This window comes from Chelonia mydas, chromosome 12, assembly GCF_015237465.2.
Source record: "Chelonia mydas isolate rCheMyd1 chromosome 12, rCheMyd1.pri.v2, whole genome shotgun sequence".
NCBI lineage: Eukaryota > Metazoa > Chordata > Testudines > Cheloniidae > Chelonia > Chelonia mydas.
In genome coordinates this window covers 37,786,553-37,809,111 of record NC_051252.2, presented here as the reverse complement: position 1 = coordinate 37,809,111, position 22,559 = coordinate 37,786,553, and the positions used below count along the sequence as shown (strand labels likewise).

Genomic DNA, 22,559 nt, shown 5'->3' with positions numbered 1-22,559 from the left:
GGGCAGCCTTGCTCCAGGTATGGACACCACCCGGGGCACTTCTACAGGCAGGTGTGACAGCTGCCCGCTTGGCCAACACACCGGGGACCGAACCAGGGGTTACCCCAGCTAAAAACACAAGAGCCAAGCCCTGCTTTGACCTCTGTCGCTCTGGCTCAGACACCAAAGGATTCGGGCAACGCGCACGGCCCAGGAGGTGATCCATGAGCACGCTCTCCGAGCCCCTCTGGACACACGCAGGTGGACACGGGTTCATTAGACATATTTATTTATGTACACGCTTATACACACAAGTTCCCATGTGTAGGCTTCATTCTCAACTTCAGTGCTGTCTTGTTTCTTGTTCCAGTCCCCGTCGGTTTGACATACGCCCCCCGGGGCCCAGGCTCGATGGGGGGTGAGAGAGGGGCGCACACACGATGCAGGGAGCTCTGGAGAAAAGACCCAGAGGGTGGATCCGAAGAGGAATTGTGCCTGGCCGGAGGGATCTGTGAGCCACCAGCCTTGGATGGCTTTGTCCGGGCTCCCGGAAAGGAGAATCCAGGCACCACTGCTTGGGCCGTGCTGTGCAGGTGGCATTGGCCAGGGCAGCCCCTTACAGAAGGGAGGGAGTTTGCAGGCAGGTGGGGAGGGGGATATTTGCCCAGACTCCTGCTCTCTCCTGCTAGCTCTGAGAGACCGGCCTAGCGCTCTCACCAGCCTGCCCTCACCCCAGCAGGCGCTAAGAGCCATCAATACCTCCAGCCCCATCCTAGGCCTCAGTTCTGCCCAGGCAAAACTTCCACCAACTCCACTGGGGCCCCAAGGGCAGCTGGGAGCAGGATTCCACCGCCAACGGGGACGTGCCCTAGAACTGCCCCCATGCCCAGGGGCACAGCCCGGGGACCGAGGCTGCACACAGAGTGGGTGAGCAACTGAGCACCGGTAGAGGCATTCAGGTGGATGTGGAAGAAGTTGGCACCTGGGGATGCCCAGTGCTATTCTAAAGGTGCCAGGCAGCCTCCCTGAGCTGCCCATGCCAGCGCAAGGCTCTCAGCCAGCGGCCAAGGGATTGGCAAAGGGGAGAATGAGGCTGGTGCTCCCCATAAGGATTTCTGGGCCTGAGGGACACAAGCTGGCATAGGGTTTTCTGCTCAAACCCCCTTGCCCTGTGCTCCCAACACCCCCTGCTATTCCAACAGGCTATTTACGAGCTGGACTGGCCAGGAGGTCTCAGCACAGGGCTGGGAGTCAGGGGAGCTGGGCTGCCTCCCGGCTGTGCCACAAGCTCCCTGCGTGACCTTGGGAGAGGATCTGTGCCTCAGTTTCCCCATCTCCAAACCAAAGTGCCAAACCGCCTGTTGGATGCTGATTGTGAGAGGCTGGAGCAAGGCCTGGGGCTGGGGGTGGGGGAGGAGAGGAGAGAATTGAATTTCTGCAAATTTGCCCCCAAACCTAGAAAATTGCATCGACCAGGGCTGGGGAGCAGGGAGGCAGCCCATGCTGCAGAACCAGCACCGAGCCAGAACGAGACCCCTGCTGTGGGCGGGTGTGTGGGGGAGAAGGTGGGCGAGGGGGGGCTGCCTTTAGACATATTCAACCCAGAGCACAAAAATACGGTAGCAGGGAACACTCCCTCCCTCCAGCTTCTGTAACATATGGGGGGCAGCAGGTAGCCATGGGCAAGGGTCCAGCGCAGGCCGGGTGTGTCCCTCTCTCAGCCTCAGGGGACACTTTCAGAAGAGCCGTCTGACTTGTACCCATTGTGCAATCACCCCCCCTCCCCATTCCAGCCTCCTGCAGGGCCCTGGCTTGGGGCGAGTCCCGCTTTCGAACCCATCGCTGGGCCGCAGCCAGCGGCCGCGGGGCGTGAGCGGCGGGTGACGGCCGCGGGGCGTCCCGCCAGGCCGCCGAGCTGGGCTGGGGCAGGGCTCACTTGACGTGCTCGGCAGCGTGGGAGGAGCAGTAATACTTCTTGTGGGCGATGAAGGTGGACAGGCTGCTGAACTTGATGTTGCAAAGGCGACAGTATCGGTGGTTGCCGTTGGGGCTGGGGCTGGGCAGGGCCTTGCTGGGCGCGGTCTGCACGCTCTTGTCCGTGGAGCCGGGCGGGGCGGCGGGCGTGGGCCCGGGCTCTCTCGGAGCCGCGGGCGCCGGTGACATGGTCAAAGGGGCGGCGGGCGAGAGGGGCAGGCTGGGCCGGGGGGAGCCTGCGGGCCGGGGGCTGCCGTTGGAGGCCGAGGAAGCGGTGGGCTCCTTGCCGTTGAAGCTGTCCTTGCGGAGCCTGGCGAGGGGCTGGGGCGGGGAGGCCGTGGGCAGAGGCGGCAGGCTGCTCTCTGGAGCGCAGCCGGCCTGTGTCCTGGCGGCAGCTTGGGCCACGGCCTCTGGCAGTCCGGGGCCTGCCCCTGGCTTGGCTCCAAAGAGCCCGTGGGCGTTACGGAAGTGCTCGATCAGGTCTCCCTTGACGGCCCCATTGAGCGGGCAGTAGGGGCAGACGGCCAACGGGACCTTGGCCCCCGAGAGGTGGAGGGCTTTGGCGCTGGCGTAGCGCTGCAGGGAGTCCACGCCGGAGGCACAGGGGTACGTGGCCGGCAGGGCCAGCGGTTTGGCCACCAGGACCCCGGGGCTCACCGACGACACCGCCTTCTCCACCTTGACCCGCACCCCGTCGGGCTCCTCGCCCGGCAGGTCCGGATTCTCAGGGGCACCACTGCCCCGGCCTTTCAAGGGGGGTGGCACGGCCCCCTTGATCTTGTGCAGCTGCTCCAGGGTGCCGGCCTGGAGGGGCATGGCGGGGCAGTAGTATTTCTTGTGGGCCAGGTAGCTGTCCAGGCTGTTGAAGCTGATGCGGCAGGCTGTGCACTCGTGGTAGTCCGCTAGGGGCAGCAGCGAGGCGGGCAGCACCTCGCCGTGCAGCCGTGGCTTCTTGCTCAAGTCAATGGGGCCGTCGGCATCGGGGCTGGAGCTGGGGGAGGGGGCAGCGCCGTGGACCTTAGCCACAGAGATGAGAGCGGACAGCATGGGCGGGACCTCGGGCCGGGTGCCCCCCGCCAGCGGGTCCGTGGCGCCGGGCAGGCCCCCTGCCAGCTGCTCAGCCAGGGGGTGGGCCGGTCCCAGGGCAGGGCTGGCGGCGCCGTGGATTTCGTAGAGCTTGCGGCGCTTGCGGGTGCGGACGGGCTGGGGCAGGAAGGGCGCCTTGGGGGCGCTGGGCCGGCGCAGGGGGGGGTCGTGGCGCGAGGCGCAGTAGAAGCGCTTGTGCACCATGTAGGTCTCGTGACGGCTGAAGCGGATGTTGCACGCCTCGCACACCGTCTTGCTGGGGTCGTCGTCCGCGTCGTCCACCGAGCTGCTGGGGCTCTGGCTGCCCTCGCTGGCCCGGCCTGCCCCATCCGCCTCGGGGGAGCCCGCCTTGGCGCTGCCCTCCTCCACCTGGATCTCCGGCTTGGCCTCCGCGGCAGGGGCAGGCGGGCTGGCGTCCCTCTCGGCCTCCCCTTCCTGGGGGGCCGGCCCCGGGCCTTCGACGGCAGCGGGGGGCTGGGCCGAGAGCAGAGCCCCGGGCGCGGCCGGGCCCTTGGGGGTGGCGGGCGCGGCTTTGGCCTTGCGGGCGCCGGGCGGGCTGTCCTCGGCCACGTGGCGGCTGGAGCAGTAGAGCCGCTTGTGTACGTAGTAGTTGTTGACGTTGTTGAAGGTGATCTCGCACTCGAAGCAGGTGGCGCCCTTGGGCAGCGGGGTGCTGGGGTACAGGGCCGGGGGCGCCGTGCCGTGGCCCTGCTTGAGCCGGCTGTGCACCAGCTCGGACATCTTGGCCAGGATCTCGGAGGCCTGGGGCACGACTGTGGCCTCGTGGCCGAACATGTACTGGGGCAGGAAGACGTTGCCGCCGGCTGTGCCCACCCCTGGCTCGCCGGGCACCGGGCTAGACCCTGGCGTGGGGCTGGCGATCTCCGACTTCACCTTCACCGAGGGCAGGCTGTGCGGGGACGAGGCCCTAGAGGAGGCTTCTGGCTCCGACCTGGGACTGGCAGCCGGCTCTGCCAGGGGGTTGCCTTTGGCCGCCTCCGCCTCCCCTCCGGGGCTGTCCGTGGGCTCCTCCTTGATCCTGAGGGGTGGTGCCACCTCGCCCGAGGAAGACAAGGCTGAGGGGCAGCCTTCTGTGTGCGGGGGCCTGGCCTCGCCGTTCTCCAGCTTGTCCGCCGGGCACGGCTTTGCCGCCGGGGCGTTGGCAGGGGACTCCGGCTGTGCCAGGGCCGGCGTGGGCTCTGCCCCTCCCAGGACAGCGGGCAGGGGGCCATGCAGGACCATGTGCTGCCGGAGGCTGGCCAGGCTGTCGGCCACGGAGCCGCAGAGGCTGCACTTCAGGATGGGGGTCCCGCTCGGCTGGCTTGGACCTGTCAGCGGGGAGGGAATGGGGGGATCAGTGTGGTCAACGGGCCTGGCCAGGCAGAACAGGCCCCATGCCCTGCCCAAGCCCCCTCAGCGGGCAGGAACCACAGGCCCAGCCCACACAGCAGCGTTTCTTAGGGCCAGGAGAGTCTCCTCCCTCACCCCTTTCCCTCCCACCCTGCCGGATCCCATCTGGAGCGAGTGCCCGGTGCTCAGTGACCCAGCCCTACCTGCCGGGGGCCTGGAGCGGACAGCTCTGCCTGGCAAGGGGCACAAGCAGGGGGCCTGTGGGACGCGCCTGTCTGGATGGCAAACGTCTGCCCTGACCCAGGGCCAGCTCTGCCTCAGGGTGCCAGAGTTTCCATGGACCTGGGGGGGTGGGGCAGGGGCAAATGACCCCGTGCCAGCAGTAGGTGACTCGAGCCCTGTGAGTCTGTGTCAGCCCTGCGGTTAAATGCGCCTGGCAGCTGAGACACCAGTCCCAGATCTCCTGTCCCCTGGAAGCCTCTGTAGGGAATCACCAGGGCAGGGCAGGGCAGGGGCCATTTCCCAGGGCCACCTGTGTGGATCGTTTGCTTCGCTAGTCAGTTTCAGTTTCAGAAGGGTTCTGCACAAACAACCCCCGCCATCTGGGGTGATCACAGATGCACTTTCAATCAAGTTTGGGGCCAGCCCTTTGTCCCCACTGGCATGGGGCAAACGAGGCAATTCCAGCCTGGGAACCCCAGCCCAAGCCAGAAGCTCCAGCGGCCCTGGGTACAACTGACACAACCCAGCAGCCTTACTCCCAGAGAGTTGGGGAAGAGCTGGAGAAGAGGCTGGCTAGGGGCCAGGCAGTTTAACATCGGCAATGATGCCCGTCAATGCCTCTGGGCTCCCCATCCCTGGCAGACTAAGGCCAGCTCTGCCACCCTTGGGCATGCCAGGGCCCGGCACAAGAGGGGTGACACAGCCCGGGGGGACTCACCTGGTGTCAGTGGCTTGGCAGCTGGGAGCCCGGGCCCAGGGGAGTACACCTCGCCCTTGGAGCCTGGCTGGCAGATCATGTGGTTGGTTACCAAGTGGCTGTACAGGATGTCCCGGGTGGTGGAGATAAAGCCGCAGCTGTGGCAGATGCCTGCAGTCACCGGAACGACAGCGAGAGGAAGAGCTGTGAAGGCGATTGCTGCCAGCGAGCTTCACAGCAGCCGCGAGCGTGCCCGGGGGTCTGGCCGTGCTGCAGCTAGGGGGCGTGATGGCAGCGTGCCTGCTAGCTTGGGGCGAGCTCGCTCCGAAGGCACAGCCGCCTGCACTGCAGCCTAAGCGAGCCGCTCGAGCACGGACCCGGGCTCCCTGCTAGCTGGGGTCTGTCTGCAGGGTCGACATTCCCACTGGCACTCAGCATGGCTCGAGCCCCGGGGCAGGGGAACCGCACTGTCCGTCTTTCCAGCTGGGGAGAGTCCCGGTCTGAACGGGAGACACCCTGCTCCCACCAAGCTGGGCTCCCTCCCCAGCCCGTGGGTAAGCAGAGCCTCAGCGTGCCGCTCCCTGCTGCATGGTGACGGAGCCGCGGCGAGCCGGCCACTGGGGACACCGCGCCCCGGAGCCCGGCCGAGGGACCCACCGTTCAGAGTGTCCGTGTGCACCTTCAGGTGACGCTCGCAGTTGGCTTTCGTGGTGAAGGCGGAAAGGCAGATCAGGCACACGAACGGCCTCTCCCCTGAAAGGCAGAGGGACGGGCGTGAGACCAGGCGCTGCCCCCCTGCCCCCATCAGAGCCGGAGCCTGAGCACCGAGAACCCAGCCCAGCGGGGAGCTGCAATGCAGTGCAGCCTGCTCGGCCAGGGAGAGAATGGGAGCAGGGGGACTGCGGGCGTGCGGGTCTCAGGGCTTTGAGGGGGACGACTGGGAGGTCCCAGTCTTAAAGATGGACACACAGCAGCGCAGTGGTGGGGCATCTCCAGAGAGATGATTGACAGCTCCCCAGTGGGGCCGCCCCACCCTGCCCCTGGAAGATGCGATGGGTTCGCTGCTCATTTGGCTCCATGTGGGAGCCAAGCCCTGGAAGCTGTCACTGTGGGCGCAGAGGGGTCACGGGCTGGCTGCCCTCACCCCTGGCCAGAGGCTGCCGTCACACAGCCGGGGGTGGGTGGGAAAGGACAATTCTGGCTTGCAGAGAATTTCCAAATCTCAGCATAATCCTCTGCGAACGGGGATGACTGGTCTCCACCCAGCCCCACGGGGCTCCGGCACGCTTGGCATGCGACGCTGGCATGGCACCTCTTCCCCCCGGCGGGAGGGCTCTGCCCACCCCTCACGCCCAGCCAGGGCTGGGAACGGCTAGAGCCACCGCCAGTGGACGGCTGGGAGGATGAGTGACAGCACGGGCTGCGATGGGTTGACATGGGTCTCTCTCTCTCCCTGCTAGGAACAAAGCAGGAGGCGGAACAGGAGAATTCACGGCCCGCAGACCTGCGCTTTGATCCTGCCCGCAACGATCCGGAGGCTAAAGGCTTTCCATAGCCTCACAGCCCCCCGAGCCAGCCGGCCCCCCACCCTGGATTGAAGCTCCCATCTCCCTTGCCAGGGGGTGCCCTTACCGCTGTGACTGCGCATGTGGATCTCCAGGGAGCTGGCGCTGGGGCAGCTCTTCTTGCACTGCGGGAAGGGGCAGACGCGCTCGTTGGGGTACGCCTCCTTGGGCTTCTCGTCCACCGAGGGCGAGCTGGGGTTCTGGCGGCTGGCGCAGTAGTACATGAGGTGGGCCTGCAGGTTCCGCTCGCTCCGGTACCAGATGCCGCAGTCCTTGCAGGGGAAGACGTCCTCTGCCAGGGGAAACCGCGTTATCACAAAGCAGGGGAGCAGGGCAGGGGTGATCACTAGTCCCCTCCCCTGAGCCCAGGGCAGATCCTGGCCATGGTGGGCCCCGCAGGGTCATGGAGCAGCCTGCCTAGGGAACAGCCCAGCGTCAGGGCTGGCTGTGCGTCTCCCTGGGACACGCTCCTTCCGATGGGAGTTAGTGGAAAGGGTTAAATAAATGCTACTTCACACGAGCAGGCACTTCTCTAGTCTCCCCCAGCCTCAGAGCCCTGCCCAGACCCTATTCAACCCCTGACCCTGGGAGGTAGGTGTCACCCAGTTTTAGAGAGAGGGAAACTGAGGCCCAGTTAGAGTCATAGACTTTAAGGTCAGAAGGGACCATTATGATCGTCCAGTCTGACCTGCACAACGCAGGCCACAGAATCTCACCCACCGACTCCTGTAACAAACCCCTAACCTAGGTTTGAGCTATCGAAGTCCTCAAATCGTGGTTTAAAGACTTCAAGGTGCAGAGAATCCTCCAGCAAGTGACCTGTGCCCCACACTGCAGAGGAAGGCGAAAAACCTCCAGGGCCTCTGCCAATCTGCCCTGGAGGAAAATTCCTTCCCGACCCCAAATATGGCAATCAGCTAAACCCTGAGCATGTGTTAGGGGAAGCATCGCCCAGGGCAGAGCTAGGAACAGCACCCAGAGCAGACCCTGCTCATGGCATGAAGCTGGGGGATGATCTGTTTTTCTCCGTATTGCTGGCCTTCTCCCTCCATAGCCCCTTTCCAGGGGTGGTGAATTCTGTGATGCAGACGGGCGTCTGCCGGGAGCCAGGCCGAGGACCGATCGTTTCCCGCAGGGTTGCCTGGTGGCAGCTGCTGACTTACTGTTAACAACAGCTGTGGCCAGGATGGCTGCCATGCCTGCCTGCTGGGGCAGAAGCTGTATGTCCGAATGCAGCGTGGCTGGGTAGGTGGAGTCCCCGGGTTCTGATTTCACTGTGTGGTTCGGCAGGCCCTGCGGCTCGGCCATAACGAAGGTGCTCAGCAGCTCCTTCTCCTCAATGGCCTGGGTGGTTTTGCACCAGATCAATTCACCTAGAAGGCAAAGCTTTGGTTACAGGGGCACTGAGCATCATCGCCCCGCCCCAGTGCCCTCTGCCTCAGTGCCGGGAAGGGATGTGCGCTTTTGAGACGAGCACAGAGAAAACCTCTCCACCTAGGGACAGATCAATGGTGCAATGACTGTGAGAGCCTGGCCAATGTAGCACACAATGGATGCCCCAGAGGAAAGGGTAAATCCAGCACATATAGCACCTTACTGTGTAGCACTGTGCAAGGAGAGGACACTCCTTCCTGACTCCACCTGATGATCTACTTATACCCTGAAGCATGAGGATGGATGCCCCCAACAAGCTTCTTTGAGCAAGTGTGACTGCAGGGGCTGCCTGACCCCGACAGAGTGGGCACCCCCAAAGCTGCTCCGGCTCTGTGTGCTCAGAGCTCCAGTGCCAGCGAGCCCATGAAGCAGGAGCCAGGGGCTGCAAAGCCCTCTGGATAACGACGTGCAAATGAGGAACGCCAGATTGTTTTAAAGGCGCAAAACAGCTGCCTCCCCAGCATATAGCACGGACTCTGGAAAAACAGTTCTACCCTCTGATCCCGTCCGCACAAGACAAATTGCCGAGCGCTGAGAGGTGAGTTCACCGACACCAAGGGTTTCGGCGGCCTTTGTACAGTAGCTCGTAATACCCACAATTGCCTGGAGGTGGCAGTGTCAGCACGTGCTGAGGCTGAGCTGATGTTAGTGGCCTATTCACACTTTAGACGGAACTTCTCCCTGCCCAGCCTCTAATGGGCTGACGGCCCGGGCTGGAGCCTGCAGACCCGGGGGTGGCATTAATGCAAGGGAGCCATCAGGAAGGGCTCTCTCCAGGGGAACAGTTGCCCGGACGCCAGGAGGCTGGGGAACAGTTGCCCCAGGACTTCTAGCCGTGGAGTGGAGAATACAGACGGTGGGGGAGACTGATGCAGGGCATGGGGGAGAGATGGGACGGTGACTAGATGGGAGCTAATAGCTCTGTCCCCTCCCTAACTTGTACAGACGAGCCGCCTCTCATCCCAGGAGCCTTCCCTCCCAGCCGCGCTCAGGCCACGTGTCAGCGAACTCCTTGGCTCTATAAAAGAGGACGGTGGCCATGTGGCTGGCACCACACACAGCCGCCCTGGGCACAGCTGAGCCCTGCTCTCTGCCCACGCTCGATGCTGCACTGGGGCCGCTCAGAGCCCGGGCTGGGCTACTGCTGGCACAGCCTGGTGAGCAGGGCTGCGATAGCACGGATCAGTAGTTCCACTCTCAGCCAGCTTTCTGCCGCTGACGGCCTCCTGCAGCCAGCCGGAACCTGGCACACAGAGAGTGGACTGGAGCAGGGAACCAGCCAGTGAAACTGACCAGAACCAGAGCGTGAAACTGACGGGGGCTCCTTTGCCTGCCTGAGCCAAGCCATGGGCAGGACGTGATTAGCAGTAGCCCAAATTACTTCCTGCAGTCTGGCCTGAAGGACTGTGTTTGTGGGGGGAATATGATTTTCAGGGTGATGCTGGCCCTTTAAACGCCAAAGGTCCGCAGTGGACAGGAGTGGTAGGTGCGAGAAGAGGCCAGGTGGCTTGCTACCCAGCGAATATAATACCAACCCTTCCTGTAGATCACCGAGTTGGCGTCGGCTTCTCCAGACACCAGGGGCAGCCTGGACAGCCAGCAGCGCTTGTCTTCCAGCATCAGTGTCACGAGTGGACTCTGTCAACAGTGGAAACACAGGACAGAAGACGTGAATGAATGCAGGGCTGTCGCTGATCCATCCCAGCACGGAGCAAAACAAGCCCTGACCCTGCTACCTCTGTGGGGTACCCACTCGCCTGTGCCCCAGTGGTAAGAGCCCAGCCACGGGGGTCCTGGGGGTGGGGGACACACGGAAGGAGGGAAGGGCCCCAGGAGCGGAGCATAGGTCTCGTGTTGAGATTGGCAGGATCTGGGCACTGCAAGGCTGTACGTGGAAGCTGCTGTCACAAGTCCTCCTGGGGTGCCTAGGCGTGGGAAGAGGCACTCAGGAGCTCTGTGGAGATCGATGTGGGGGAGAAAGAGCTACTGGCCAGGCCAGCATAGGGAGCTGGAGAGCTCTGCATGCAGAGACCTGCCAGCATCACTGTAACACCCCCAGGGAAGCTCAGCCCCAGGCAGCTGGGGGTGCGGAGCAGCAGGACAAGGCCACGCCTTGGGGGTGGGTAAAGAGGAGACAGGCTGGGGCAGGAGACGGTCGGGAGGGGGCACTGACTTGCCCAGCTGACCCACTCAAAATTGGACTTGTTTGCATCAAACATTTTAGGGTCTACAAGAGTATTTACGGTAGGGTATGGGCATGCTTGGATACACGCACGCATGTACATGTGAGACACCCCCGCGTGCCCCGTGGACGCGCCACTTGCTGCAGAAGTCAGCCCTAGGATGGGCTGTCGCACGCACGCTGCCCCCCACTGAGCTCATCTCGTCTGGGGGCCGAATGGCACCGATCCCCGAGAGTCACTCCTGACCCAGGCCCCTCCGATCTCCAGACCTTTGGGATCCCCACCCCGCCCTGCCTCGAGTAGCTGGGTCTGAAGCCATTCTGGGTACGGAAGATGCAGCCAGGCACCAGCCCAGGTCACCACTCAGCAACGGCGCAGCATTTGCATCGGCCAGTCGCTGCCGCAGCATCACACAGGGACACGTGCGGGGCCTGAGAGTCCTTAAGGTCCTCTCATGTTGCAGGAGCCTCAGAGCATTGGATCAGGACAGCCCCAGCACTGAAGGGTGGAGCCCCCACCCCGAGTCCCTCACCTGCGCCCTCGTTCCACTCGGTCAGCAGGCTCCTCTCGGCCCCGCTCTCCTGGCTCAGCTCCCAGCAGCGCCCTCCCCACAGAGCGGCTGGGGAACCCCTCCCCTTTGGTCGACCTCAGCTCCGTTCCCCAGAGCCAGCCCTGCTGATTGTCCCACGAGGTGAGCCCGGGGCCTCAAAGCTCTTCACATATGTCCGTGCATGACCCAGCTGTGCTGCACATGGATACACATCAACCCCTCCCCCTGGCCCATTGCCATTAGGGCATCAGCAATACGGTGGTGTGCCGGCCAGGCCGCTGGCCAGCCGCCCCTCGGGCCCCACGCGCTGCTGGCGTGCTCTGCACTCGCGCTGACAAGCATGTTATTTCCTCTCCTGCTTAACTTGGGGTCTAACAATCCCGCATGCCCCCTGTGCAGGAAACACTCGCATCACCCCTGGCCTCGGCGGAGTGCCAGTGACGGGGGCAGGGAGGAAGGGGAACGGAGAAGGGAGGGATTGTCTTCGCTTGTCCTGGTGTGAGCAGGATGCTAGCAGGGGTGGGCAGCACAGAGAACGCCGCATCCCTGCGGAGACAGCGACGGGCACCGGGTTCACATGCCACGCAGTGCCGCGGCCTTGTAAATCCGACGGGGGAGAGATAACGTTTGCACAGACCACGTGGTGGCAACAGCAGACCATGAAGCACCGGGGCCGATGCCGCCCCTCTGCCGTGACAGGGGGGCAGCCGTCTGCCTTGTAGAACCTGCCCCCTGCCATCACGGGCACGGGGGAGACGTGGTTGGGTCACACTGACCCCTCGCTGATTAAACATGCCCAAGACACCACCTCTGTGCACAGAAACAAGGCCCAACAGGACACGTGGGACCCCTACCCCCAGAGCTAGTTGGCAGCGTTCCAAGGAGCGCCCTCCCACCCATGACAGTGGGGTTAAAGCAGGGTCAGGCATGGGCAGAGGGACACAGGGATGCCCCATCTCCAGTGACCCACAAGTTTCCAGTCCAGCTTTATTCACCCCACCAGTTACACACCAGCTCCTCCCAGGTGACCGGTTCATGGCATCGTCCCGGACCCGGTTGGCTGGCCCCCAGGCTGGGCCACCGGCGGCGTGAGCACCAGGACAGTGCAGGAGGGGAAGAGCACGAACACACACCGCAAGAGTCGTGTCCCTTGGGGAAGGGCGGGGGGCTTACAAAGAGAAGGGGAGCTCCTCTGGAAGGGGAAAGAAAGAGGCCCGAGCACCTGGGGTGCACCCTCTCTGGAGAAGTGTCAGGGCTACAGCAGTATCCGCCTCCCACTCCCCGCTCGGGTCTGGCCTCAGACCAGCTCTGCCTTCATGCGTCTCTAATGAATATTAATAAGCAGAGGAGGGGGAAAAAAATAAATCTGCCTGATCCTTCGATGGCTGCTGCGGTAACGATATGAAATCTAATTATTCGTCCCAATATTTCTAAACCCTCACACTCCGACTGACAGGCTGGGTCGGTTTGGGCCTTATCACCGCAAGGAGCAGGGTGCTCCTAGCGTGATAAAAACACACACACACAGACACGCACACACGGTTTTTGCTGATGGTGCAGAAAGGATCCTAATTTTTTGCATATATTTTTTCAAAAAAAAAAAAAGAAGTAATGCCTGGAGCAATCCAAGGTCAGAGAGGCGGGACGGGGTATGGAAATGGGGGGGGTCACCCCCAGTATTGGGCAACGGACTCATAGAATCTCAGGGTTGGAAGGGACCTCAGGAGGTCACTAGTCCAACCCTCTGCTCAAAGCAGGACCAATCCCCAATTTTTGCCCCAGATCCCTACACGGCCCCCTCAAGGATTGAACTCACAACCCTGGGTTTAGCAGGCCAATGCTCAAACCACTGAGCTATCTCTCTGACCCCACTTGGGACCCCAGAGCATGGCTCAGCGACCCTCCGATCCCAAACCGGCCCCCACGGCCCAGCCCAGGAACCCTCTGACCCAAACCAGCACCCTCGGCCCGGCCCAGCGACCATCCAACCCCAAACCAGCCCGTGGCCCAGCCCAGCGACCCCAAACCAGCCCCTGTGGCCCGGCCCAGCAACCCTTCAACCGCAAACTGACCCCTGAAGCCCAGCCCAGCAACCCCAAACTGGCCCCCGGGACCCAGCCCGGCCCCCCTCCGGCCCCCGTGGCCTGGGCCACCTTCCTCCCCAAACTGGCTTCGTGACCCTCTGACCCCAAACCGTCCCCTACAGCCCGGCCCAGTGACCCCAAACCTACCCCTGTGGCCCAGCCCAGTAAGCCTCCTACCCCGGCTCCCGAGTAACCCTACAATAATGAACTACTCCCCATGCTCCCACACAAAGTGACCCCCGCTGCCGAGGGACCAAGCACCAGCCATGCACATACAGAACCGAGGGGAACGGGCTAGTTCAAGGAGCGGCCCCTGCCTGTGAGAAATCCCCTCCGCCCCCACATTTACACTGGTTTGGTCGAACTGCAGCCAAATGCAATGGCTCATCCCCTTCCTGCACCCCCATCCCCCCAAATTCAGCAGGGCTCAACCCAGGCCCGGTCTCCCTTTATGTCCTGGCACAATGCTGGGGAGGGCTCGGGGAGGAGCGAGGCCCAAGTCCCCTCTGACTGATGAGCGCTGGCCACCTGGCATGGCTCCCCCTTCACATGCCCCCGTCTAGGGTGACCAGATAGCAAGGGTGAATAATCAGGACAGGGGGTGGGAGTAATAGGCACCTAGATAAGAAAAAGCCCCAAATATTGGGACTGTCCCTATAAAATCGGGACATCTGGTCACCCTACCCCCGTCACAGCGCCATGCTGTGTCTCGGTCCCCCCCCAGCTGCCCAGTGGCTCTCACAACCCTCCTTGTTTTTCTCTTAACAATGAGATCAGTGTCTAGATTCTGAACCGGCCCCGATAACCATCAGAAACCCTATCTCCGCTGCATCCGCTCGCAGAGCTTTATCTGGGGCAGCACCGACCCCTTGCTCCGCCACTCAGACACCAGCAGGCACCCCGGGGGCAGGGACCGGCCCCGCCAGTTAGCAATTAACTTTGGGTGGAGGCTGCCCAGGGCTTTGGGGCACGGAGGCAGCTGGGTGGGGGAGGAAGAGGAGAATAAAGATGCAGGCGAGACCGGCCCAGGCCCTGTTACAGCAAGCAGCCCGGTGAGCCCCCAGAGCTGGGCTGGGCAGCTCTGTGGTTCACGGGCACTGGTCCAGGCAATAGTCACGACACCCCTGTGCCCAATAGGGCCAGCAACATTCTCGGGGGTCCCTGGGAGTCCGTGCCCCCATTGCCTGGTGGGGGAGCAGAGCCCAGGCTTAGATCCAACCCCCTGCCAGACTCAGACGGCTGGGTGGCACCGCGATGCAGACCTCTTGCCTGAATGGAGGTGGCCCATGAGCCGGCCCAGCAGGGCTGCTGCACAGGGGTCATAAGCAGTGTGGGACACCTGGATTCCTTGTGCCTCCAGGCAGAGGAATAACTCCAGCAGTGGAGACATGCCAGGGCTTTTATCTATGGGGGTAGCGGGCCACCCCTCCCTAGCTGGGTTCCTCTCCAGGGGGGCTGTGGGGCAGGCTGGTTACTTGGCAATGACAAGGCACAGGACTTCACTTTGCCCTGCTAAGGGAGAGCCCTGCCCCGTTTGCGCCGGAGGGGAGGCAGTGTCACCTAGTGGATCGAGCACTGGCCTGGGACTCCGGGGAACTGGGTTCTAGTCCCAGCACTGCCACCGGCCGATTCTGGAGAAGTCACTGCCCTGTTCTGTGCCTCAGTTTCCCCATTTTACAGCTGACGCTGACTTCCTTTGTACAGCGGCTGGAGATCGACAGGCAAAAAGCCCCGTGTCCGTAGCACAGCTCGGTGTTCGTATTATTAGGTGGAAAGTTGGGCTGGCCCAGGCTGCACTTTGCACAGCTTGAGCGGACGGTCCTGGCCAGCGATGGTGCCGGTGGAGATGGCTTGTGGTGCACCTACAACAGCAAGGTGAGGGGAGCAGGGAGTCCCTCTGAAGAGCGCTTGCTGTTTGGATGTCACTTCAAGCATCAGCGCAGGCTGCCCCAGAAACGTGGCTGGCCTGGAGTTCCCCAGGCAGATCGGACAAAGAAACCTGTGGAAGTGCACTCCAGCAAAGGCGCCCCTTGGTGATGTCATCCCAGCAGCCGTCCCGCAGGTCGGGCACAACAATCAGAGCCCAACAGACAAGCCAGGCCCCGCGGCTTGTCCCCGGGCAGGATGGCAGCCTGTAACCAGACGCTCCGGGGAGGCCGTGCCTTGGTCTTCCTCCCCCCTCCTCAAAAACAACAAAGGAAAAGTGACTGAAGGGCGATAGTTGCTATCAGGGATGGAGCTGCGATTCCTTCCTCAGTTCTCTGGGCAGAGATAGGAAGGGAGGCGAGCGGCAGAGAAAAGCAGGGCTGGAAATCATCAACACGGCTCGATAAGGGAGCTGCTGAAATGGGAGCAAAAATATTTAGACAATAAATGAAGTATCCGAAAAGCCGTGCGTATCTTTAAGGAATCAATCATCCTGTACCGGGTGTCTGGACATACGGCGCCAAAGGAGAGATAGCCGCTGAAATGGAGAGATAAGGGTTAATCAAGGATTTAATTCAGCAAAGATAAACAGGGCCTGAGCTAAAAAAAAAAGAGAGAGAGAGAGAGAGAGAGAGAGAGAGAGAGACACAGCCAAGACGCTTTGTCCCAATATTTCTTGCAAGAACCTTAAAGTTCTGGACGATCCCGCTGCCTCCTCCCAGCTTCTGAAGATATAGTCGGGCTACAAGTTCAGCTGGGGCCTGGCCAAGCCCCCGCAGCATCGGGCCAGGGCTGGGAGGGAAATCCATCGAGGGCACAGCTGTCGCCTCAGCCCATCCTGCTGGAGATGGCGCTGTCTCTGTAAGCTGGGAATCCGCCTCCCCGCGGAGGAGTGGCTGAGCTGCCAGTGAGCCAGGCTGGGCAGTGAGGGACACAGACGGCACTCCCAGGAGGCTCGCTGGGCAGGTTTCACCCGGGCTTGGGAGCAGGCTCCCAACCCTGCAGCAAGGGTATCTCGTCACAGCAGCTTGTCTGGGTCAGAGGAGGCTGGGGTGGGGGAAAGCAAAGCCATCCCTGCTAGCTTATCCACCACTGTGCACCCCACTTCCAAGCTGGCTTGTCCCCTGGTCCTCCCAGTCCATGGAGAAAGGCCGATACTTCTTAGGCTGCCAGCCCCCAGAGCCTGTAAGCTCCTGGCAGACGGTGGGCACCATGCAGGCAAAATAATGAGTGGCTGAATGGAGCACACTCGGGACAGGGGCCTGGAGGCACTGGCTTTATGCCAGGTCTGCCAATCTGCTCCCATTTGTGTCTCCCAATCACCAGCCTTTCCCGGCCTAATGGCCAAAGCTGCAGATGCATCTTCCAGAGAGGAGAGGGGAACACGGCCCCCTTGGAGTCACCAGTGCTGCCCCCGACTGGTTGATGCAGCCGCCTGTGACTCACTGGGATGCTCCTACCCGCCCCCCATCGGCGGTTCTGTGCTGCTCCTCACCATGTGCCCAGTGCAGGGCTCGGCTCTCCCGGGGCTACCAGAATCACCCCCCCCACAGCAGAAAGGCACCTCTAGTACTGTGCGAGCTGGGCAGGTGGCTCTGCCAGTGCACTACAGTGGGCAGAGTCTGGCCGGGCACACGAGTATCACGGGGACCGCGACAGCCACAGGCTCCCCAGCTCAGCCTCGTAACTAACAGCCAGGGAGCCTGGCTTGGTTAATTAAAGCAGGTAACTGCTACAGAGACTCTCTCGCCCTCCCCTGCATCTCACACACCATGTGTATTTATGATACCTTACACCACTCGTTGCACCGTCCATCCATGGAGCTATACATAAAGCTTCAGACATTGCACTCTGATGGGGGCAGGTCAAGGGCATCATCTCAATATTAGTCCTGGGGAAACTGAGGCAGAGAAGTGACATAACCGAGGTCACCCTCTGAGTCAGTGGCAGGGTCAGGATTAGAATTTGCAGCCCACACCCACAGAGTGCGTGAAGCTGCTCTGCATCCCTGCACCCTCTCAGGTAGGACACCAAGCCCGAGCCCAAAGGCCCGTGTCCCTTCAGCCCCCTGGGAACTGAGACACCACGACTGCCCTCCTGAAAGGCATCACTGTCGTGCGTCTGGCTCCTTTATTTTCCAGCGGTAACTGGGTTCCAAACTCTGTGTGTGTGCTAGTTCTGCGCAGAAACACTGTTTGCAGTTTAGACTGATCTTTGTGTAGCGCCCGCAGTCTTTATTAGGATCATCCCTCTCCCCAGTAACCTTTCAACACTGGCTCTCTTGGCTCCGTCAGATGGGAAGAGAAGCCCTGCACTGTCAGAGACGTGCACCACGACAATGCACACACAATAACAGTAGGTGGACGTGCAACTTCAACCGGCAGTTATGCATGCATTTGCTTGAAAATATGGACCACGAGATTCCATATACGAGACAAGAAGAGTATGTTACCAAAGCTTCCCAGGTTCTCCTACAGTCATCCCTGCTGCTCCTACCCTCCCCTGGGCAGAACGGGGCAATCTCTTTGTTGACTTTGGCCCTCCATTTTTTGTGTGAATTGCCTGGCTCAGCTCCCATGAGCTTCACTGGCAGCTACTGGACACGTGTCCAATGGAAAAACCACATTGTCTCACAAACTTCACTGCGAGGATCCAGCAGTCGCTGTTTGAAATGGGAACAGTTCCGCCCGGCCGTAGGCCACATGGCACTGTTTCAGTTTCCTGATTGGATGAACGGAACTTCGAGTACCTCGCAATTGTGTATTTGCAGGGCTGGGGTGGCCGATGCGCCCAAGTGTGCAGAGAGGCCCGACACGGTGACTGGGCCGTGTGCCGCTGATAGGCCTGCTGCGGGGACGCACCGTGGCACCCTCACTGGGAGCTGTGTGCCCATCACCGAGCCCTTTGGGAATTCTGGGTGGCTTGCCCTGTTGTGCAGCTTTGCCCGGGGCATTTTAAAAGAGCAGGAGGGGAAAACCTGCAGAGGAAGCTCCCGCCCACCGGTCCCCTGGCTCCCTCCGAGCACACACCAATGCCAGATACGTTCCCCGGTGTGTCCCTCCCGGCTGGTCCCCCCTCTCCCTGCGTCTGTGGCAGCCTGGTGTGAGAAGGCAGCGCACACGCCTACCAGTGGCTACTCTCGGAGAGCGAGAGCACCAGGGGCCGAGACAGCCACAGCCCTTGAAAAGGTAAATGAGCGCTGGGGACCCACTTCTGCAACATTCCCCCAGGTCTAGACAGGCGTAGGTTCCTGGGGGCAGGGATCTGTAGGTTTGCCAGCCTACGACGCGCCAAGGGCACCTGCAGAATCTGGACCCGTGCTGAAGAATGGGAGGCAACAACGGATAGTGGTCATCTGCAGGAGCTGGCGAATCCCAGGGGCGCTGCTCTGATCCTGGGGCCACTCCTTCCCTGATGTCCCCAAGACCCTAAAGGAAGCCTTTGGCATATTCTGCAGGTGCGGACAGAGCTTCCAAGCAGACTACTAAAAGTTTGTGCCGTGGCTGGAAGAGCTACAATCCTATGGAATTGGCCAGGATGATCACAGCGTCACTCGTCCGACCAAGAGTACTGCAGAGCAAAGGGCAGAGAGAAGAAATGCTCCCCCACAGTACATCTGTGATGAGGGTTAGTAAAATGGGTGGGGGGGACAACAGTGAGAGACAACAGGGCGGAGCAAGCTTGGCTTGGGTCTCTGTACAACTGACAGTGGTGGATTCGGAAATTAAGCCCAGCAGGTAGGAAGCTCCAGCTGGGATTTCAAAAGAGATCACAGGTCTGTTAATCAACGCACTTCTAAAGCCTGGTGCTGCTGTGATATAGCCCTGCATTAATGAGATGAACGGAACAGGAGAGATGGCAGCTCGCGTCCCACACATGGACGGCCACATTTCGGCACCAGGGAACTGGGGCCTTGGCTTTGTGTTATAATTACACCAAGATGTTTGGAAGGGACTGGGGGAAAAGGGATTTAGGCAGGCACAAGCCTGGGAGACAGCCGGTGCGGTGGGAAAAGCAAACCTTAGGCCTTGTGCCAAACTGCAGCTTGGGGTCGGAACCAAGAGGGCTTTGTGGTAACGGTTTATCAGCAAGAACAAACGCACCCCATCCATCATCTTGACCGGACCTGTGCACTGGGCCAGGCCTTTTCTCAAGGGGGGTGTGTGCGTGAGAAGTTAACCCCTTTAGGTCACTCACAGAAGGACAGAGCAATTCTCAAGAGCCTGCCAAAGTGAGCGACAAGTAATCTCATTGCCACGGCCACATTGCTGGCCAGCCCCAGCTAGCACCAAACCTTGCAAGAAAGGCTTCCAAAGAGGCGACCGATGCCCCACAAGAAGACATCTTCCAGGCACTGTCCATCACCACAGAAGACTGAAGCGCAAATCAGCCACGTTGCTTCTCCAGGGGATGGGTGTGCGCGTGTGAGCGGAGGGAGATACCGGCGGAGTCAGTCACTGAGGAACATCACATCCCCAGTGCATAAATTGTGGTAGGGAGGGAAATTCCTGCCAGAGTCTAGATCTGGAGCCAACTAACTCCTCCTGCCTGTAACTCTCACTCTTTTCCCTTCCGACCCCTCCTCTTTGGAAGAGATTTACATCCCAATTATATCCCATTTCCACCACCATTTTAAATAAGCAAACAGGAGAGAATTCGCTGGCACCCCTTAGCTGACGGCGTATTGACAGTTACAATGGCCTCTCCCTAGAGAGGTCTAGCGGACTGCATGCAGAATGGGTAGCTGCCAGGAGCTCCTGGGCAGAGCTGGCTTTTCCTAGATTTCTTGGTGGGGAAAAGTGTTTGATTAAAAAAAAAAATTAAAACAATGATTGAAAGTTCCCATTGGCTGAAACCCGGGGTTACAGCATGTGAGATTGACTATAGCCATGCAGAGACTGTTCATGGGTAAGACAATGTTTCACGGGATTTTTTGTTTGGGGAAGGGGGGAAAAAGCCCTTTTTTAAATGAAAAGAGGGTTGGTTTGAAAACTTTGGGTCAGTGCCGCCCCTTGCAGGCCAAGCCCAACTCTGGCGGATCTTGGTGCCCCAGCTGCCCCACTCTCGGGGTTGTGAAGAGCCCTCCGGGGGTCTCTGTGGACAGGCAGAGGGATCCCCCACCCTGACCAGCCAGTCTCCGCTGGGGCCTGTTTGTCGCTGCTCTCTGCACCGTTCTTGCCTAGGAGCTTCAACCTCCTGAATGAGACATTCCAGGCTGCATCTCTATGGCTAGGACCATTCCAGGAGCCACCACCATTACCTGGATGCAAACCCCAGAGATACCACAGCCAGCCAGGAGCACGACAGTGTCTGCGCTCCTCCAGCTCATTCCCTGGTGCAGCCTTGTCAGGCTTAAGTGCTGGTAACCAGGGCATTTGCTGATATGTAAATAAGGCAACGCATCTGCAACTATGTAAATCAGGGCCACAAGTCATTTGCATAAAATCTCTGAGCCGTCAGCCTTAACAAGGACGGACCCCTCGCATGCATCTTATGAAGGAATAAAAAACTGACAGCGATGGCACCAGGCAAAGTACCATCATCCCCTAGTTGGTCTGGAGACGCCACACCAAGGAAACCCCCGGAGTGCTGCTGTAGGGCCGCGAGGGGTGGTTCTTCCATGGAGGAGACAGAGCTAGTCCTTCTTGGTAGGGACAGAGGCCCTGGAAGACCTCGCCCAAACTGGCTGCATGGGGCCCAAACAATGGGAGCACAGAGTGGTTCTTACCGTCTCGCTCTGCCCCAGAGAAGCCGGCTCGCTGTGGATATTCCCTGCGTACGGCCCCCAGGACAATCCCTCCGGCAGGCTCCGCCTAGCACGCACTCTGCTCTCCCCCTCCAGCACGACCAGCTCCAGCTCATCTAGGGAGAGAGAGGACAAGAGGAGGGTGAACGAGGGGCCTGGATTCACCCTGCTGCCCCACGACAGCCGGCAGCATTCAAAGGGCACGGCAGTAACCCGTCAAAGCCAAGCCCAACCTAAGAGCACTGCACGCCTTCCAGACTACAAATGGTCCCAGTTAAACAGGAACAAAGTCAGACCTTTGCTCGGTGATTTAAATACACACAAGTAACCGACTTCTCATGGGATCTGCAGCCCATCAGGAAGCCGGTGAGCATCAGAGCCTGTTTGCAGGAGATTTCCAGGTCAGTTTGGTGGAGTCAAGAGATTCTCTGCTGGTTCAGAGAAGGATCAACTTCTGGGTGCTTTGCAGCACGGACCCAGCCGCACTTCCTGTTTACCAGGCACTGCGTACTCTTTCAATCTGAGCGACATATCAATTCCCTCTGGAAAGGTCTCGGGACTAACTAGGTGTGGCTGAGGGGCAGAGTGTAACGTGCAACGAGTGTAACGTGGATACGCAGCTGCTACAAATAGAAATGCACAAAACCCAACAGTGCTTGCGTTCTGCACAGCTGGGGGCAGACGGGGACAGAAATATCCTCTGGGTCCAAGGCAAACTGCCCTTTGCAATTCAGCAGCTGGAGCGGAGGGGACTGGGTTGGTCACAGGGACCAGGATGACTTTGGAAGAGGGAGAGATCGCACACACACGGGGAGGGTGGAGCTGAAACCAAGGGATTCAAGCGAAGGCTGAACGCACACAGGCAGGCACAACGAGATGAGCAGGGGTGGACGCAGATACGCGGCAGCACTGTAGGATAGGAGCTGGGGGCGTAGTGGTGGGCAACAGCGGAAGGTGCGTCGCTGCAGAAGTCAAGACTCTTGAAGAAGTAGTTTCGTTGTCTCGTCAGCGGCAGCACCAGGTGTGCACAGCTCAGCCCGGTGCTGCTGCCGGGGCACAAAGCATCAGGCAAGGTCAGGTCCGAAAGGCCTGGTCGACCGTGCGACTTTTGAGCCAGTTGGCGCTAGCCAGGGTGGCCCCTAGTGCAGACGGGCGATTGGCATTTTTAACCACTGTGGCGTGCAGACGTGAGCAGGACGACGTTACCCGGGGGTAAGGACACCTGAGGCCAGTCTACGGCAGTGCCCCCATCTTTGCTAGCACAATAATGGCAGAGCTGCAATAATTCTCAGTCTAGTACCAGCCCAAGGCAAACAGTGCTATATAGCCAGGCCTCTTCCCGAGAGCTTCCACCGCTGCTCCAGCCAGTGAGCGGCAGGAAGAAGAGAACCAGAAACGTCTTTCCACTCGGGGCAACAGCAGGGAACTGCTTTAAATTCAGGAAGCAGCCCAGGCTCTAGGGAGGGATTATATGTGTAAACGCAGGGACTCACGCTTACATGCAGCGGATCAGACTGATCAGTACATATTTGGGGTTGGGGTCCTGCAGGGCTCAGTCCTGGGTCTGGTACTATTCAGTATTGTCATCCATGCCTTCGATAACAGAGTGGAGAATACAACTTATCAAATCTGCAGCTGACACCAAGGTGGGAGGGGTTGCTAGCACTTCGGAGGACCGGATTAGAGTTCAAAATGACCTGGACAAATAAGAGAATTGGTCCAAAATCAACCGGATGAAACGTACTACAGAAAAGTGCAAAGTA

The 22,559-nt window shown here is 60.4% G+C and overlaps 1 protein-coding gene across 10 annotated transcripts in view; it reads right to left on the bottom strand.

Annotated features, from left to right (window-relative positions):
• Window positions 1-251: 251 nt before the first annotated feature.
• ZFPM1 (zinc finger protein, FOG family member 1) overlaps window positions 252-22,559 on the bottom strand; it is a 115,819-nt gene continuing 93,511 nt past the window's right edge. For 9 of the 10 annotated variants that reach the window (XM_037877735.2, XM_037877737.2, XM_037877732.2 and 6 more), the window contains 7 exons: window positions 20,779-20,912; window positions 9,843-9,945; window positions 8,037-8,246; window positions 6,941-7,165; window positions 5,966-6,061; window positions 5,330-5,479; window positions 252-4,367 (listed from right to left, as the gene is read on the bottom strand). In XM_037877735.2, the coding sequence (XP_037733663.1) occupies window positions 1,912-4,367; window positions 5,330-5,479; window positions 5,966-6,061; window positions 6,941-7,165; window positions 8,037-8,246; window positions 9,843-9,945; window positions 20,779-20,912 (3,374 nt within the window). In that variant the 3' untranslated portion in view covers window positions 252-1,911. The remainder of the gene's footprint in view (window positions 4,368-5,329; window positions 5,480-5,965; window positions 6,062-6,940; window positions 7,166-8,036; window positions 8,247-9,842; window positions 9,946-20,778; window positions 20,913-22,559) is intronic. The other variant, XM_037877739.1, reaches the window with a different exon arrangement.